Below are 18,230 nucleotides of genomic sequence, written 5' to 3' on the forward strand. Positions count from 1 at the left end.
TTTCATATTTATTGGTTTTTATTGGCATTGAGTGTGGTGTAAATGAGGCGGAAGGTTTGTGTGAAATAACAATGTACCAAGAATTGGCATGAAAAATGATTAATTGTTATTTGTTAGTTATAATGGGAGGCGAGTATCGAGTGATATGCCTCCTCGTAATGAGATAAAAACAATTTATAAGTACATACGCTAAAATATAAAATTAAGCATTCAATATCCTTTTTATTCGAGTTTCCCTAATTACCTATGTAATTTGCATCAACACCAAACACTCAAAAGCCGCATCCAAATTCCAAATAGTTACCTCATCATCACCCAGATTCTCATTGTTCAACATTCTACATATTAATCTCGGCAAAATGAATTATTAATAACTAATATCACGTCCACACAAGGAACACATCATTTTTCCACAAATTACAGTCAATAGAGTTCAAATTCCCGTGTGCTTTTATCTAGGACTAATTGGATTTATTTCTGGATCAAAATGTATGAATATTCACGCCTAGTTACGTGTCAAATATACCCATAAATTGGCTTGATTTAAACATGCGAGTTCTGCGGCTATTTATATGTTGAAAGGGTGGCTTCGACGGGAATAACTTTATGGTAAATTGACCAAGGAATGGTAAGGAGTCATAGATAGCCTTAATGTATGTCTGTGTAAGGAGTAGGTACTTACTCGTATGAGGGACTATCTTCAGGGGCCATCCTACGTTGACGGGATGAGACACAAACCAAATTAGGTATGTCTGTGGAATGAGTTATCATAAATCATAGAGATGCTTCACTCATCTCAAATGATGAATACCTTCCTATCACATTAAAAATTGTCTTTCTATAAGCTAAAAAAATGCTATTCTATGATCATTACTACCTTAAAGTATATGTTTAAATAGTAGGTATTATAAATAGTCTCTGATTTTGTTTTTACAAGAGATACGGGAAAACTTAATTGTGCCCATATAACGATTTACCTACCAATAACATTTTTCTGAACATTTCCTAGAGTTTAAGTTAACTATCAATTAAGGCAAGTGATTAATCTATTGCGGGATCTGAGAAAGATCCTACAGATAAATTATAAGGTAAAACTTTGTATATAAACAAGCCTGTTAATTATACAAAATTCTGCGGTTGGTTCCTAAAGAAGGTCACTGTGCCTGAATAAATTGTCGCCTACGCTAATATTATAAAGGGGAAATTGATTGTTTGTTATTGATAAACTAAAACTATTTTAGAAAGCCTTTCCTCTGTGAAATGCTTAATATTGGATAGAAGAGCAAAAAACATGTAGCCTGCTTGTAGATATGTAATGCTACAAATTGCGTAAAAAATTAAAATTCAGTTTACTTAATGTTTATAAGTGTATTTCATACAAGTTTATAAAACTACATATTTTATTTATATTGAAAATAAAAAGTAAATGCATGGTGAAAGAAGAAATTAAATAAAATCATAATAAATCAAACCTCTTCAGCACAACATCCTATTTACAATTATTCCTTTATACCTCGCTAATTAGTTACTTGCTAAAGAAATTCAATAATCTTTTTAAAGAATCAGTGTTTACCGATTAGTGTGTAGCGATGGTCAGGCGAAAACACTAGAATATTCTCCCTATTGTTGCGTTGGAAGCGCAAGCCATTTAAGTATTTATGCATTTGACCAATTACCTAATAAAAACGTGCCTGCCTGCTGTTGGCTATTTATTTTAACTATTAATTATTCTTCATCATTATAAAGTACACGTAGGTAAAATAAAATACAACACACAAGTAAAATATTTATTTTATTTTCGTCATCAAAAGGTCGATTAATTTAATTAAAGAAAAGAAAAAAATATATATTTCTAACTTACCTACTATTTTTGTTTAACATAATATGTCGCTAAGATGTCGCTTATGTCACTCATCAATTCCTTTTTTTTTTTCACAGACTTGTTTTCTTCAATTATCCCGATGCAATTTAATTATGCAGCATAGTCCCTGGTACCTTACTAGTAGGTACTTTAATAAATTATCCATACAGCAATAATTTAATGTCATATCGTATTTACTGGTTATTTCCTGTTTGACGGTAGCGCACAAGATGGCTACAACACAGAATGTCGACGCCTACTCGACTCACACTTCGTTAGCGAATGTTCGACATACTGAGGTTAAGGGTTGAATTTTAATAAGATAGGTTTTCAATAGCCTTTAGTTTAATGTATTGTGTGGTAAGAATAAAAGTGGTAATATTATATTAGCTTGTTATGTTACGTGGCTGATGTTTTGAGCTTTGACAAAAAATAAGGGGATATGCGGTTTTATTAATTTTATGAATATGTACCAGAAAGAGAAAAGAGCGAATAAATACCTAGTGGTACGAAAATAAAGAAACATATTTATTTTTCTAGTTTCACATGAATATTTCTACTACAAAATAATCAAACAAAATGATGAAAGCAAAGCTATGAATACAACTTTTCCCAATTGCACAAAATGGAGAGCTATAATATTTTGTGTATTTATTTTAATTATAAGTAGCATATTTCGTTCGTTCATTTCAAAATACAAAGCGAATGATATTATTACTATACAAACTTTAAGAAAACAACTTTCTGTCCTACAAAAACCCATCAAGTTTCTCGAAGATTCCAAGAATAGGACGCCAGCCCGCAAAAATGCTTATAAAACATAACAATTTTAAGATTAAATACACTCATAAAGTCATAACCATCGTCAAATAAAAAGTCAGTCCATTCTCGCCAGACCAAGACAGGAACTTAGCACTTAAGTCTGAATTGCTATTTGCTAGACTTGTCTAGATAGTGGTACTTACATCGCACCGGCTTCAATGGTTAATGGACTCTTTAATTGTTTTTGTTGCTTTATTAAAATAATTTATCGCTGGTGTGAGTTAATAAAATTCAAATGTAATGCCTTTCTTGGTTTATTTATAAGCTAAGCGTTTCTTTGGTGTGTGTGGCAAAAGATACATTCGTAGGTACCTACTGACTACTGATATAATTAAATTTTGATGTTTTTGAGACGAAACAAGGATAGAGCTTAAATGTCGAGACGATAATGAAAATTATTATATTACTAGCGGTCCGCCCCGGCTTCGCCCGTGGTACATATTTACGTTTTCTATACATAAAAACCATCCTCGTACTTCAAGGAATATAATAAAAAAAGAATTATCGAAATCGGTTCAGCCGTTCTCGAGTTATGCGCTTACCAACACATTTTGCGATTCATCATCACTACATAGTATAAAACAAAGTCGCTTTCCCTGTCCCTATGTCCCTATGTCCCTATGTCCCTTTGTACGCTTAAATCTTTGAAACTACGCAACGGATTTTGATGCGGTTTTTTTTAATAGATAGAGTGATTCAAGAGGAAGGTTTATATGTATAATAAGATCCATTAAGTAGTGGAGAAGTACTGTTATTTTTGATGTTTCTAATGTGATGTCGTAAAAAATTACATTTATTCCGCTTACATTGCAAACGCAGGCTGAACCCTACGAGTTTTATCAAAATAATGTACTAAGTATTATACACATTGAAAAGGTCTACAGAAAAGTCCGCGATGGTATATGTCTATCTCTTATGGATAACCCACAATAACTTTTTTTTGTCATTTACTTTTTACGACAAATAATGGCTAATTTTCGAAGCGATTTTAACCAATACAGCATTAATCCTTAACCAATTAAATACCATGGATACATTGTTCATTTAATATAGATCTATATGGCCCTTTACACCGTATGATTTAAGTGAATATTTTCGAAGATATTACAGATTTAAAAATTGCAGGACGTAGCGTTTGCGGCCGCCCGGCTATGTATTTTATACCCGTGCGATGCCGGAGGCCGGAGCGGGCCGCTATATTTTTACACGCTTTATATTAGCTTCACCTGTATGTTTGTATGTTTGTAACCGACTTCTTTGGGCGCGATTTTGACCCACTTTAAACGGTCAGATTTCGTTCAAACTTTGTAGATTTATTGAGGACCGATGACAATACACTAATTTGATAAAATTTTCTATTTTTTAGTTCGGTTTTCTATAAAAAGCGTGTTTTTTAGTTTTTTTTAACTATTATTATTATTATACCTATACAACGTTCACAATTTTTCTGTAGTGTATTTAGTATCAGCATTGCACCCGTGCGAAGCCGGGGCGGGTCGCTAGTTTTTATATATAAGAAGATTATGTAGGTACCTACTTAGATCTTCAGATTCGTAAAAAAAATAAACAAATAATAAAGTTATGTGCGATAGAAAGCCTGGTATTGAAATTTTCTATTACTTGAATAATTGAATTAAACCTCACAACCTCTGAGCTCATGGAATTTATAAATTAACAGTCAGACTTTCCAAATTGTTAAACAAATGGAAAACAATCTTTATTTCTTCAAGCTAAAAGAGCTTGATATGGCTAATTGCTATCAATCGTAAAATATAATCACTATTAAAACTGTCATCACTCATGAGCTTGAGAATTATCTTTATGAGTTTATTACATCAAAACGAGTAGTAATTTAATCTGCAAGGCGGAGATTAATATCTATAAATTAAACCACGTCGCCTCACTGAGTTACGCTTTTAATTATTTTTGTAAACTGGACTTTTAATCCCAGGTTCAATAAAAAGGATTATTTATGTAAATGCTTTTATTCGTATGAATATTATTATTTATTAGGTACTAATAATTATATTCACTAGCTGCTCCGCGCGGTTTCACCCCCGTGGCTCCACCCCTGTTGGTCGTAGCGTGATGATATATAGCCTATAACCTTCCTCGATAAATGGGCTATCTAACACCGAAAGAATTTTTCAAATCGGACCAGTAGTTCCCGAGATTAGCGCGTTCAAACAAACAAACAAACAAACTCTTCAGCTTTATAATATTAGTATAGATTAGTATAATATGTAGATAACTAGCTGCTCCGCGCGGTTTCACCCCCGTGGCTCCACTCCTGCTGGTCGTAGCATGAGGATATATTATAGCCTATAGCCTTCCTCGATAAATGAGCTATCTAACACCGAAAGAAATCATTCAAATCGGACCAGTAGTTCCCGAGGACCGAGATTAGCGCGTTCAAACAAACAAACAAACAAACAAACTCTTCAGCTTTATAATATTAGTGTATATTCATTAAAATTGAAAGCTAAATACTAAATACAGTCGTAATAAATAATAACGCGTGCGTGTTAGTATTCACTTGGCAATTTACGAAGGTTCCTTTCTGACGTCGACCTCGCACACTATTTTATTTTCCAAGGATTCACACTTTTTAATCACGCTGCAGGTGTTGAGTGCTTTATGTGTCCTGGCATTCAGCTCGTGTTAAAAAATTTGCTTTGCGCATAATAATTCATACATAAATGTGAACATTATACAGTGAATAAAAACTAGTACGGTAAGGAAGATACCAGACTGTAAGATATACTATATTTTGGATATTTTTAATTTCATTATTAGATTTAAGTTTAAAAAATAATAAGTAATAAATAATTATTTTGTACGTTGCAGTTATACGAGTAAAGTAGCTTTCCGCCTGCGGCATCGTCCGCCTATTCAAATAAAAACCCGCTTTATTTCTAATGCGTCTAGAGAACTAACCACGGATAAAGACCCGGGATCGGAACCCGCCTCATGATTGATTATTTTCTATTCTCATTTCAAATTTCTCATTTTTAAATACATATAACTAGCTTTCCGCCCGCTGTTTTACCAGCTTTGTCTAAAACCTAATTATACTATACTCAAACCTTCCAAAATACTAAAACTGAAAACTGCATCAAAATCCGTTGCATAGTGTTAAACATAAGCATACGCAAATAAAGCGACTACTATGTTGAGAAGATTTGAATCACAGGTATTTTTTTCGTGTAAAATTGTTTTCGTGTAAGTTCAATGTGTAAAACGTACCTAAGCAAAAACAAATCAATTTTAAATGACTATAATATCATCGCGAATCGTTAGCGTAGAAAATATTATTATCTTTTTAATTATTATATTTTTTAAGTGTTTTATATTACACAAACTAAAAACAAGATGACGAAAAAATATTTACTCTGTTAAATAGAAACATTTTTAATCTGTTCCGAGATTTGACAGTAAACATCTGACATGACAGTTGACTTTTTGTATAGTGACATTGTTGACGGAACAACAATTTATCAAGAAAGTGAACAGGCTCAAATATTTTAATGAGCCGATAGGAAATAATTTATTCTATAATAGTCCAAATATCTGTTTATTAAACCGGTTTAACCACAGAATATAATGTAAGTGTGATGAAATTGTTTAATCCAAATACTTCTTCTATCATATACTATTATAATTTAAAGTGATTCATCATTACAACAACAAATTATTGTTTTACGTCGTAAAAAAAGTCTGTAAGTCTTTTATAAACTAGTACATTAGCACTTACGTAGAAATAGTTGATGCATGTCTTATTTATTATATCATTTAAATGCAATGAAAGTTATAATGAAGACCATTTGAAAAGTATTTCTATTACTATACTATTGTAACTATAGTCTTCTATTTATCAGCTTAGGTGCTGATGAATTTTTCGTTAATTCCTAGTGAAGAATATGTTTTTAGATTATTATGTAATGTTTCAATATCAAGGAAAATATTGGTCATATAAAATAATAAAATACAATGTTTATAAACACAATACTGATATAGTTATCTAATCAGGAAAAAGATTTGATGGAAATGATTCATAACATTCATTATAAAAAAGGGATGAGCTATAGTTATTAAATCTAAAGTTGCCATACATAGCTCATGTAATGTAACTAGGCTAGCAGAAATATGAGAATCTGTAGATTACTTTTTCTTAGAAAAAAGTCCAGGTCATGTTCCAGTTAAAGCTAAGCCTATGGAATCAGTATAAAGTAGACATTATTAGTTGAATAGGTAATAAATACATTTTACATTTATTATGTTTGTGCTTTTTTTCCTTTTTTAATACTTATTTATAACTTTTTCTAACATGTACTAGTTAATTGCTATAAAAATTATTTGATACTTTACATATTTTATTAATTACCCTGTACATGAGTAGAAGTAATTGTAGAAGATAAATTTTATTATAAGTTATTGAAATTCTACTAAGGCCCGATTTTTCAATGCTTGGATAAAACTTATTCGTCGAATAATGTATAAAACTACCATTTTAAAAACATATTCTAATTGCCCGTATTTGACAGCTTACGTGATATACAAATTTAAAGCAAACAAAAAGAGGCAAATAAATAATTTATTATTTATACAGATGGGGCAGATAGATACACATTAAATTAGCCTACCTCACAGAAATTAAATTTCTTAAAAATTTATTTTGTCTCTTAATAAATAAAATTCTTATTATATAAATACATAATATTGAATTGTGTATAATTAAACATTTTATTCCAATTTCCAAGGAATAACCAGCAATAACATGTACTCTGACTAGACTCACATCATTCAAAAACTGGTGGCACCTATGTGTGATATTAAAGTTTCTTTATTTTTAATTTTATTGCTTTAAAACTTTTTTTATCATAATGATTTACAGTCACCATGACAGAACGAGAACCAATTAGCGGATCAAGCCGTGACTACGGCGCCATCGCGGCCCCGCCCTCCGTTGGTTTCGCGGACTTCAGTCCCACGGAACTTTACAACCTGAGCGAGGGTATTGCAGATAATGTGAACACGATTAATAGTGGCCTGCGGGCCTTGGAGAAGATGATGAAGCAGATCGGTGGACCCAATGATAGTGTACAGTTGCGGGATAAAATGTGAGTTTTATCATTAATAATATGTATACATATAACTAGTAAAATTCTAGTGTCAAAAATGCTTATAACCAAACTCTCCAGGAACGGCTTGACAGATTTTCAAGAAAATTTAAACTAATACTATAAAATTAAATGAAATTCTTAATCTTATCAATAAAAATTTTTAAAGTTAAAGGAAATTAGTTTCTACAGAGATGAACTAACAAAACACTCTGTAGTTGCTTTTAAAATCATGTCAATTTTGATTTTACATAATAGGCAAACTTATCTCTAAATATATCTGATTCAAATATATAGGACAAATCATTTATCTTAAATGACAACTTAAAATAACTCATAAATGCAAATATGGATAATTTGCAGCTATTATAACTGAGGTAATACTAATGATTTCAACTAAAATTGTTTGAAATAACACAGTAAATATAATATTTAGGCCAGTGTCATTTGTTGGTTTGTACTTTGTAGTTATATGATTTCACAGAGCAGGTATGAAATAACTTACAAGCCTATATTTAATTAGTTATGAGTAATTAACACTGTGTTCTATTATTTCTATTTATTAATGGACCAGGATTTATGATTTATACATTGATTGTTGATTAAGTAAAATTTAATACATTTCATTCATCATTCATACATGTAAATTATGAAAAAATTACAGTACAGTTTATAGCAGCAAATATGGTAAAGTGAAACATAAACATTGATTTATTTATACATATGTCAAATACATAAATGAATAATTATTTATTAGAGAAATTAATAATTATTAACATTGATTCGGAGAGCAGTTTCTACAGAGAATCGTTCTTCGGTTCATACTCCGCCTAACAACAATTTTTTAACACTGGGTGTGGCTGGGTGTGGTCTTAAGATCCGAGACAAGGTGCAGAACCTACAAGTTGAGATATTGACGCAGAAATTTAGAGATGCGCTAGCTAATTATTTATTTTTCAGTTACAACCCCTCCACATTTTTTTTCTTTTTGTCATTTTTGTCATATCGGGCACCAGCTCTCATAAGGTTGCCTAATATATATTATGTATTAGTATTATTCATTCTTTGTAAAGTTTTTAACCCTTGTGAGAGAGATAAATAAATGTTTTTATTTATTTATTTATTTATATTTTGTGTTCCTTTTCCAGACACGACACACAACAGAAGGTCAACAGTTCTGTCTCCGCGACGGCACGAGATATCCAAAGACTGGGCGTGGTCGTGAGACGGGGGGACAAGCCGCAGAAACTGCAAGTGGAGAGATTAACGCAAGCCTTTAGAGATGCACTTGCTAATTATTCTTCTGTTCAGAAGGTAAGACTGAGAAATATTCTTCAGCTCATGATAATTTTTTTTGTTGGAAATCATATATTATGTATATGTATTTTGATTGTTATGTAGAAATTAGCTCCTTATTTCTTCCTTTTTAATACATGACATGTAAACTCATCATGTTTATTTTCAAAAAAACAATATTTATGACTTGAAATAATGTGGTTGTTTCTAAAATTGAATAATTACTTAGTTTAATGTAACTTGCTCATTTTTGCACTTGATAAAATGACTCAATTAATTTTTGAAAGGCCACATTAAATGTTAAAATAGATTATTTATTTTTGAGAATTATAGAGAAATGTATATGTTACACGATAAAGTGCGGATTTTTTTCATTTTTTTTATTTACAGAAAGTATCAGAAAAGATGGCGGCCCACATGCCCACACAGGCTCGAAACAGGAACGACCCCGAGCTCCTGGAGCGGCAGGCGATCGCTGATGATGAAGAGGCCAGTCTGCTTGCTAACCAGCAGGCACAGGTATGAACCGGCTTGGAGGACCAAAACCTTATTATATTATTTACTAAACCTTATGAATATTATATACTACTTATTTATTTATTTAAAAACTAGCTTTCCGCCCGCGGCTTCGCCCGAGCAGTCAAAGAAAACCCGCGTAGTTCCCGTTCCCGTGGGATTTCCGGGATTGCGTCATTTTCCCGGGATAAAAAGTAGCCTATGTCCTTTCTCGGGTATCTAAATATCTTTATACCAAATTTCATGAAAATTGGTTCAGTAGTTTAGGCGTGATTGAGTAACAGACAGACAGACAGAGTTACTTTCGCGTTTATAATATTAGTATGGAGTATGGATTGAATACACATAACAGATCACGATCTTGTTGGGCCTATAGAATTATTATAATACTAATATTATAATATAAGAACTATTACAATATACATTATTAAGAACTGGCGGCTCATCCCTAAACAAGGATAAAAACGAAATAAAATATAACCTATGTGACTTCTTTATAATGTAGCTTTCTATTATTGAAAACACATTAAAATCGGTCCAGTCCAGTCGTTCAGCTTGTAGTGATAGTTAAATTGTTTCCCTTGTATGTGTTATTATAAATATTTAGTTTATTTATTTTAAATATATCAATACTATTCGTTTATTTTGGTACCTACCCTATATTAAAATTTTTGGGTGTTTGGTGTGCGCATCATGAAAAATTTTAAAGGTAATCGTTTTAACATGACAAAGGCATAACATAGAATATCACACAGACACCAAAATAATATTCTTTTTATAAAGAAACTAGCTTGTCCTGTCTTAGTTACGAATATGAACTTTCAAACGCGTAAAGGGATCTCATTATTAAAATATAGCGCAATCTATTATTTACTTACTCAATTCCGTCAACAGATGTCGCCATATGTAAGAATGGTTTAGAGCTAACAGATAATTGTGACCGTCAAATAATAGACAAATACAATAAAATAATTTTGCGGCTATAAACTGAGATGTAACCCATCCTATCTTCAAGCTAAATCAAACTGCACACCGGGTGCAAATCAAATTTAAAATCGGTTCAGTAGTTTTGGAGTCCATCGTGGACAAAGTGACACGTACTTTTTTTATATATAAAGACTAACAACTTTTTTTTAATTATTCCAGGCACGTCTAGTCCAATTCGAGACGAGCATGTTGCTTGAAAAAGAAGCGTATATGAATAAAATAGAAGCGGACGTGTTAGATGTGAATCAGATAATGCAGGAGTTGGCTGATATGGTGAATGCGCAGGCGCAGACTGTTGGTAAGTTTTTATTTTTTACTAGCGGTCCGCCCGGCTTCGCCCGTGGTACATAATTACGTTTTCTCTACATAAGAACCATCCTCGTACTTCAAGGAATATAATAAAAAAAGAATTATCAAAATCGGTTCAGCCGTTCTCGAGTTATGCGCTTACCAACACATTTTGCGATTCATTTTTATATATAAGAGAAGAAGATTATTATATTATTTATTCTATATATATTTTTATTATATTTGAAAAGGCTGCATATTTAGATTTAAATTGATAACTTTTTGATTGGTTAACACTGCACTGCAAGATTTGTTTTTTTATACACAGCGTAATTATGGGATTGGTTAGTGTAGGAAACTATAAGACAACCAAAGATCAATTGTTAGAATGGTTTCTGTCATAAATTTTAGTGGCAAAAAATTGTATGGAATATGGATACATTAATTCAGACTTTCCAATACACACTTTCTTAATGTTTTAATCGGTATATTAATATATTTAAATAAATTGATATCTGTATATTTTATTTTTTCTTGTTACATACGGGATTTATTTATATAAATAACTAGCTGCTCCGCGCGGTTTCACCCCCGTGGCTCCACTCCTGTTGGTCGTAGCGTGATGATATTTAACCTATAACCTTCCTCGATAAATAGGCTATCTAACACCGAAAGAATTTTTCAAATCGGACCAGTAGTTCCCGGGATTAGCGCGTTCAAACAAACAAACTCTTCAGCTTTATAATATTAGTATAGATTTGTGTTTTGTTTTACAGACACAGTGGAAAGCCACATAGAAGCGGCAAGCGCTACAGTAGAAGCGGGAGTCGACGAATTAGCGAAAGCGGCGGAACAACAACGTAGATATAGAAAGAGAATGTTTTTCTTCATCTCTATTGCGATTATTTTGGCTATAATACTCATCGCGTGGGTTGTAAAGGCGTTTAGATAAAATTTATGAAAGATTTTTTTGAAAAAATTACAAAAAAATTGCAAAAAATTATTTTTACTATGTAGCCGTACTTGCTATATGAATCTTAGGCAAAGTTCTAAGGTATAATGTAATACAAAATAGGATTTTCTCAAAAAAAAATTCGGATGTATCGCGAAAAATTCTATAAAATTGATTTTTTCATACTTTCATACTTGCCTTCATTATTACTTAATATGTAGTTACGTAGTAAATATAAACCGAAAGAAAATAATTATCAAACCTATGTAAAAATAAAAAAAAAACTTCAGTGCAATACGTAAATAATTGTTATTTGTTACTATTAAACATATTTTTCGTCTCGACAACTATCATAGTCATTCTTAGCTTTCTTTTTGCTCGTGGTGTAGCGAAATTCTCATATTATTTTATCTACTTAAATAGAATGTGTACAATAATGCAATTTTCTCAATTATTTTTTTTAATGTCCAATTCAATGAGTTTTTTTTATTTATGAAAATTATGTCTCTATTGGTGTGTCGAAAAACTTTAATATTTAAGATACATATTTTTTCATATTTATGGCTATACAGTGCTCGAAATAACGCGTAATGTTTATTTATTACCTTGATAAATATATTTAAAACTAAGACTTATGGCTGGTTCACACTTTGATTAGTGTGAGTGCAGGTGATTAGTGCGAGTGCAGGTGTGTAGTGCGAGTAGTGTCCAATTGACTGCGAGTGCAGGTGATTAGTGCGAGTGCAGGTGTGTAGTGCGAGTAGTGTCCAATTGACTGCGAGTGCAGGTGATTAGTGCGAGTGCAGGTGTGTAGTGCGAGTAGTGTCCAATTGACTGCGAGTGCAGGTGATTAGTGCGAGTGCAGGTGTGTAGTGCGAGTAGTGTCCAATTGACTGCGAGTGCAGGTGATTAGTGCGAGTGCAGATGTGTAGTGCGAGTAGTGTCCAATTGACTGCGAGTGCAGGTGATTAGTGCGAGTGCAGATGTGTAGTGCGAGTAGTGTCCAATTGACTGCGAGTGCAGGTGATTAGTGCGAGTGCAGGTGTGTAGTGCGAGTAGTGTCCAATTGACTGCGAGTGCAGGTGATTAGTGCGAGTGCAGGTGTGTAGTGCGAGTAGTGTCCAATTGACTGCGAGTGCAGGTGATTAGTGCGAGTGCAGGTGTGTAGTGCGAGTAGTGTCCAATTGACTGCGAGTGCAGGTGATTAGTGCGAGTGCAGGTGTGTAGTGCGAGTAGTGTCCAATTGACTGCGAGTGCAGGTGATTAGTGCGAGTGCAGGTGTGTAGTGCGAGTAGTGTCCAATTGACTGCGAGTGCAGGTGATTAGTGCGAGTGCAGGTGTGTAGTGCGAGTAGTGTCCAATTGACTGCGAGTGCAGGTGATTAGTGCGAGTGCAGGTGTGTAGTGCGAGTAGTGTCCAATTGACTGCGAGTGCAGGTGATTAGTGCGAGTGCAGGTGTGTAGTGCGAGTGCAGGCACACTGCGAGTGAGGGGGAAGGGAGGGCGCGCGGGACGTGGCTACTCGCAGTCCACTCGCAAAAAAATAGAACACGCTTCTATTCACTTTACTACACAGCCTACTAAACACTTGCACTAAACAGTCGCTGTTCACACGTAGTTACTAAACACCTGCACTCATCACCTGCACTCGCACTAATCAAAGTGTGAACCAGCCATTATTTATATTTTGTTAAAGTGAAACTTCTAGAAGCGCGTTGAGAGTAAAATTTCGAGGTTATGTCATGGCAGTACCGTCATTGAGTAAGGCGACGATTTTGGTATCTTTGAATCTTGCCAAAGAAGTTTCACTTCCGACACGTGCGCTCGGCACACAATAGGCCGCCATTTCGAGTTGAAATTGTCTTATTTATTTCTAAGTTATTTTAGTTAAATGTATTTTATTTGTTTGTTGTCTGTAAATGTTTAAAATAATAATAATTGCTTCTAACGTGTCGTGGCATATTTATTGATAAAAATTGTAATAACTTTGTAATATGTGTCTATGTACCTAAGTAATATATATGTATTTTACACACGTTCTCTAAAATTTTGTATAATACGATTACATAATATAATTAAGGAATATTCCTGCCAGATATTTATTTCTGTAAAGTCTAAAGGCTTTTTTATAATGCTCTTATGATTTTTGAAAATAATTTTTGTTTCGCAATTTGTCCCACATATAAAGATTTTTTGAAGTGAAAACTTCTTTAGCGGCGTTGGGTATAAAATCTTAAAGTCGCGTCAGGACACGTGGCCTGATCGAAAAAGCGTAAGACGGATAGCCCTTATATTCCATGCGTAAGACGGATACCATTCCAAAATATCAAACATGCTGAACGTTAATAATCAAGTTTTCACTTCTGCCGGCACTCCCGGAGTGCAACTCGTCTTTTTTTTTATCTGTGTATTCCAATGTGTTAGTCAATAATAAACTAAATTAAGGCCTTAATAATATGTGATATGTTATTGCTTTCTATTTCATGTAATCGTTTGTCGTAGTGATTTAAAAATTAGATTATATTCACTATTATCTTTGAAAAGCGTAAGAAATAATGCTAAAATATTGTTTAAATTTGAAATTGATTGAATTTATAAATGTACCTATATGAAATAGATATTGTATATAAAGGATTAATATTGTATTTCATTCAAATTTATTAATTTTTAGCTTTAAGGGTGATGATAACATTCCTATGTTCATGTCTTGAATTAATAGGAATTAGTCAAGGAAGTAAATATTTGATGTCGCGTTGTTAGAAAGAGATATCTATACTCCTATTTTTATTTGTACCACCCCTTTTGTATGCATCAACAGTATTCATATGGTAACTTTTTTATTTATGAACTTCGAGAAGAAATCTTCAAATTTGAGTCAGAACAAAAATATGTTTTACTTTCATTGTTTCTCCAATCTATTAGACAATTTTTATGTAGTTTTTTTATATAGTTTGTAGTAGGATTATATTATTGTTAAGTAATGAAATAAACTTAACATTTGTAACCATAGATATTATAAAATGTAGACTTTAGCTGAAAATTCTGCCGCATGAAAGTGTAAAATATTTGGTAGATGTTATTATTGCATAAAACATCTTTCAAGTATTAAAATAAATCATAATAGTTAAGTAAGTTTTTATATGCAGATAATGCACCATTTTAACCATTATTCACTATGGTCTAACAGTATATACAGATTGAATATATTTAACAGTATTTTAAGTGTACTAGGAAGGAGCATGTTACATTGTCATAATTATTGACACTAATAAATTTGTTAAATATTTAAATGAGTTTTATTTATTACTAGCCATATACCCAAGATTTCCGGGCAACACCGGAATGCCGATCTTAATTCAGAATCTGATTTGCCAAAGCATGTCTCAAACATATCTTAAAATTTACAATCAGATAGATATAACACCCGCTATTAATTTTGTGTGAGAATCTATTGTGTAAAAGTATCACTACAGAGTTTCTTGCCGGCTCGTCTCTGTAGAAACTGATTTCCGAACCGGTGGTAAATGGTAATTGGTAGGTACTAATATAGTTACATAATATTTATGATAAAACTATGCCATAATGCTAGGGCGATTCAATAGTGCTTTTATAAGAAGTTTTGCTTGAAAACCACCTGAAAACTGAATCATTGCATCTTTAGTCACGAGGTCTCTGAAAATCAGTGCAGTACATTTTGATTAATGGTCGCTGCTTTAAAATAACAATATTTTATGTCCGATGAGCATCGAAGCGTCACATGCGAAAGGTGACGCTACGCTTTTGAATATTATTTCAATGAGGACAATGTCGATAATAGTTTGACAATGAAAAATGCTCTGCGCCAGCCCTAATTCATAATCTTATTTTTTCAATCCGGAATTCAGAGCGCACTTTATTCTTAGAAATCTATTTGAAAAATTCCTAATCGTAAAAATCTGAATGTGTATAGATAACCGTGAAATAATTGTAGGACACACATCCTTGCAGCATTTCTGGAATTTCAATTTTCAGAAATTTAGCTTCGGAACAACATATTTTTTCAGCTTTTACTTATTTATAAATTTTCCTATATATGACATAAATACAATTTTTAAGCCGGGTTTCCACTGCGAAGGGGCAATGAGCGGGAAATGCTTAAGCGGTAATATGATTATATTTCCACTGTGTATTTCCACTAACATAGACTTGGAAAATGAAACAGAGAAATGAGCATTGAACGGAGAGAACAGAACGGGAACTGAGAAATGAAAAACCTCTGTGTGAAAAACGAATAGTGAATTTCCACAGAGAACGAGTTCAATTGAAGTTTTGAGCTGAAAATGCGTGTTGAAGGTTGTTGCGATGTTATCGAATGACATATTGTGTAACACTTTCTGTGTGGAAATGCCAACTATGTAAATTGTAATTGCGAATGGCGCTCCCTACAACTGAGCGAGCTCATTTCCACTACTTCTACACGCTCGGCTTTTTCCGTCCAGATATTAATTAATTGTTAGTGGAAATACAAGTAGGTACTTATGCAGTTTGCGTTTGCGAGTTTAAGAAGTCATTATGGGTCCGTTCCGCAGTGGAAACAGGCTTTATATGTGTAATGTGGAGATGGGAGGCAAGACTGTGAAATATTAATTATAATAGAAAATGTCTGTTATGTGGCGGGATTCGAACCCGTGACCTTCGCCTTACCATAGCATTATAATATATTTTTATAAATTGCATGTAATCAATTTTAGTAAAATAGAAACATGCACATGTAAAATGTATGTAACTATATATTACAATAGTATAAACTATAAAGGAAAGGTATGAAAAAAAACAAAATGATATTATGTACAAATTTATTTCATTCTATTTGATACAGTACCAGTCTCACCAAATAGAAGTCTGAGGAAGTTATTTCGTACAAATAAATAGTTTTAAATAAACACTGAACGTCATTGAGTAACTGTTTACGATATAATTCTAAAAAGTTAATGTACTCATGATTTGATATTCAAAATCCGGTTAAATTTAAACGAAACTTAACTAATTTAATAACCAATATGGTAACGAGAAATTTTGACTTCCACTTAACCTAAAAGTTATTGTCAATTTATTTACATGAACCAAAAGTAACAATATTGGGCAGTTTTCGTGTTATTTCTTGGTTTATATTAATTTAATGTTAGACTTTTGAGTTTTCAAACGCGAATATCAATGGCAACAATTAATCAGTATAGAGATATATGTTAATGTTTTGATATAGTATGTAGGTAATGTATACTTTAGGTGGGGGACTGTTACATATTTTACGACAATTAATGACAATATTACACAGATCTTTCAAGCAATATTTGTACGTTTCAGATATGAAATAATTTAATTGATTGGACGCAATAAACAATAATTCGATTTTTATATTTATTCTTTAAGAACATCAAGCGCAAAAACAGAATTTTATATTATATAACACATAGGATATTAATTTCATAAAAATGTGATACATGTTTTTGCTCAATTTAAAAATATCACATAATATATAATAGCCCCCTGGGACCACGAACAGTATACATTAAAGCTAAACTATGAATCAACTGTATAACTTTATTTTCATTTTTAATAATCAGTTAATATCCCGTTTCTATTAAACATATAATAACTTCTTATTTTTTTCAAGTGGCAACTCCCGATCCCAGTGAGGACGGATTCTGCCAATGTCAAGTTTTGAACAGATGATCAGTTTAAGTAAATACTCCAAGAAGCTTATATCTAATACACTGGAGATTTCAGTATGAACATTAACTTGTAACAAAAAAATATGACCTTGAATGACGCCTGTATGTTTTTTATCCCTTTCACACCAACTTGCCAAGTTAGGTGTGAAAGGGATAAAAAAACAGTGTATTAGATATAAGCTTCTTGAAATGCTCATATTAAGCTTACTCTGTGCTGAGGAAAAAATCACGGATGAGATGATTCACTTTTTATTTACTCATAAACTTCTTACATGGAGCTGTATAAATATCATTACTTGAGGAAAATTATTTTTTTGACATTTTCAAGGAAAAAAATATAATATTATAGAAACGGAATATTAATGTTCGTATGCAAATAACATTGAATGGTTTCTAAGTTTCAACAATAATTTTAAGCATTTTCTTTTTAATTTTTAATGATAAATCATATACATTTTTGCTTTACATTTACATACACTGAGCCCAAAGCTCCTTGTTATAGCATAATTCGGTAATAATCGGTAAACAGTTTTGCTATACAAAAATTGTCCTTATCAAAACGGAATAAGGACGCAGTCTTCGCTAGAACTGATAGATAATATCGACACACTATAAACAACTAGACTAACAACCGGTTGTTAAATGGTGTAAAACATTAATTGAATTTACACCTTATTT

General features: G+C 32.4%; 1 protein-coding gene and 1 long non-coding RNA gene across 4 annotated transcripts; both read left to right on the forward strand.

Annotated features, from left to right (window-relative positions):
- Positions 1-6,148: 6,148 nt before the first annotated feature.
- On the forward strand, positions 6,149-12,549 carry Syx13 (syntaxin 13). 3 transcript variants are annotated; one of them, XM_089708292.1, is made up of 6 exons: positions 6,149-6,288; positions 7,578-7,803; positions 8,952-9,117; positions 9,490-9,618; positions 10,762-10,900; positions 11,667-12,003. In XM_089708292.1, exons 2-6 carry the CDS (start codon positions 7,583-7,585, stop codon positions 11,840-11,842), a joined length of 831 nt encoding a protein of 276 aa, XP_089564418.1. In that variant the 5' UTR covers positions 6,149-6,288; positions 7,578-7,582; the 3' UTR covers positions 11,843-12,003. The 3 variants fall into 3 exon arrangements, with proteins under 3 accessions (XP_089564418.1, XP_089564419.1, XP_089564420.1); XM_089708293.1 differs by having other exon boundaries at positions 6,184-6,402; positions 11,667-12,549; XM_089708294.1 differs by having other exon boundaries at positions 6,184-6,398; positions 11,667-12,549.
- Positions 12,550-17,484: 4,935 nt separating this feature from the next.
- Positions 17,485-17,842, forward strand: LOC149479556 (uncharacterized). Its single transcript, XR_016317242.1, has 2 exons — positions 17,485-17,556; positions 17,733-17,842. It is a non-coding gene; the product is annotated as an uncharacterized LOC149479556 (long non-coding RNA).
- Positions 17,843-18,230: the final 388 nt, after the last annotated feature.

This window comes from Colias philodice, chromosome 20, assembly GCF_061535455.1.
Source record: "Colias philodice isolate Cphi_HAF_F1 chromosome 20, ilColPhil1 Martin Lab GWU primary, whole genome shotgun sequence".
Taxonomy (NCBI): domain Eukaryota; kingdom Metazoa; phylum Arthropoda; class Insecta; order Lepidoptera; family Pieridae; genus Colias; species Colias philodice.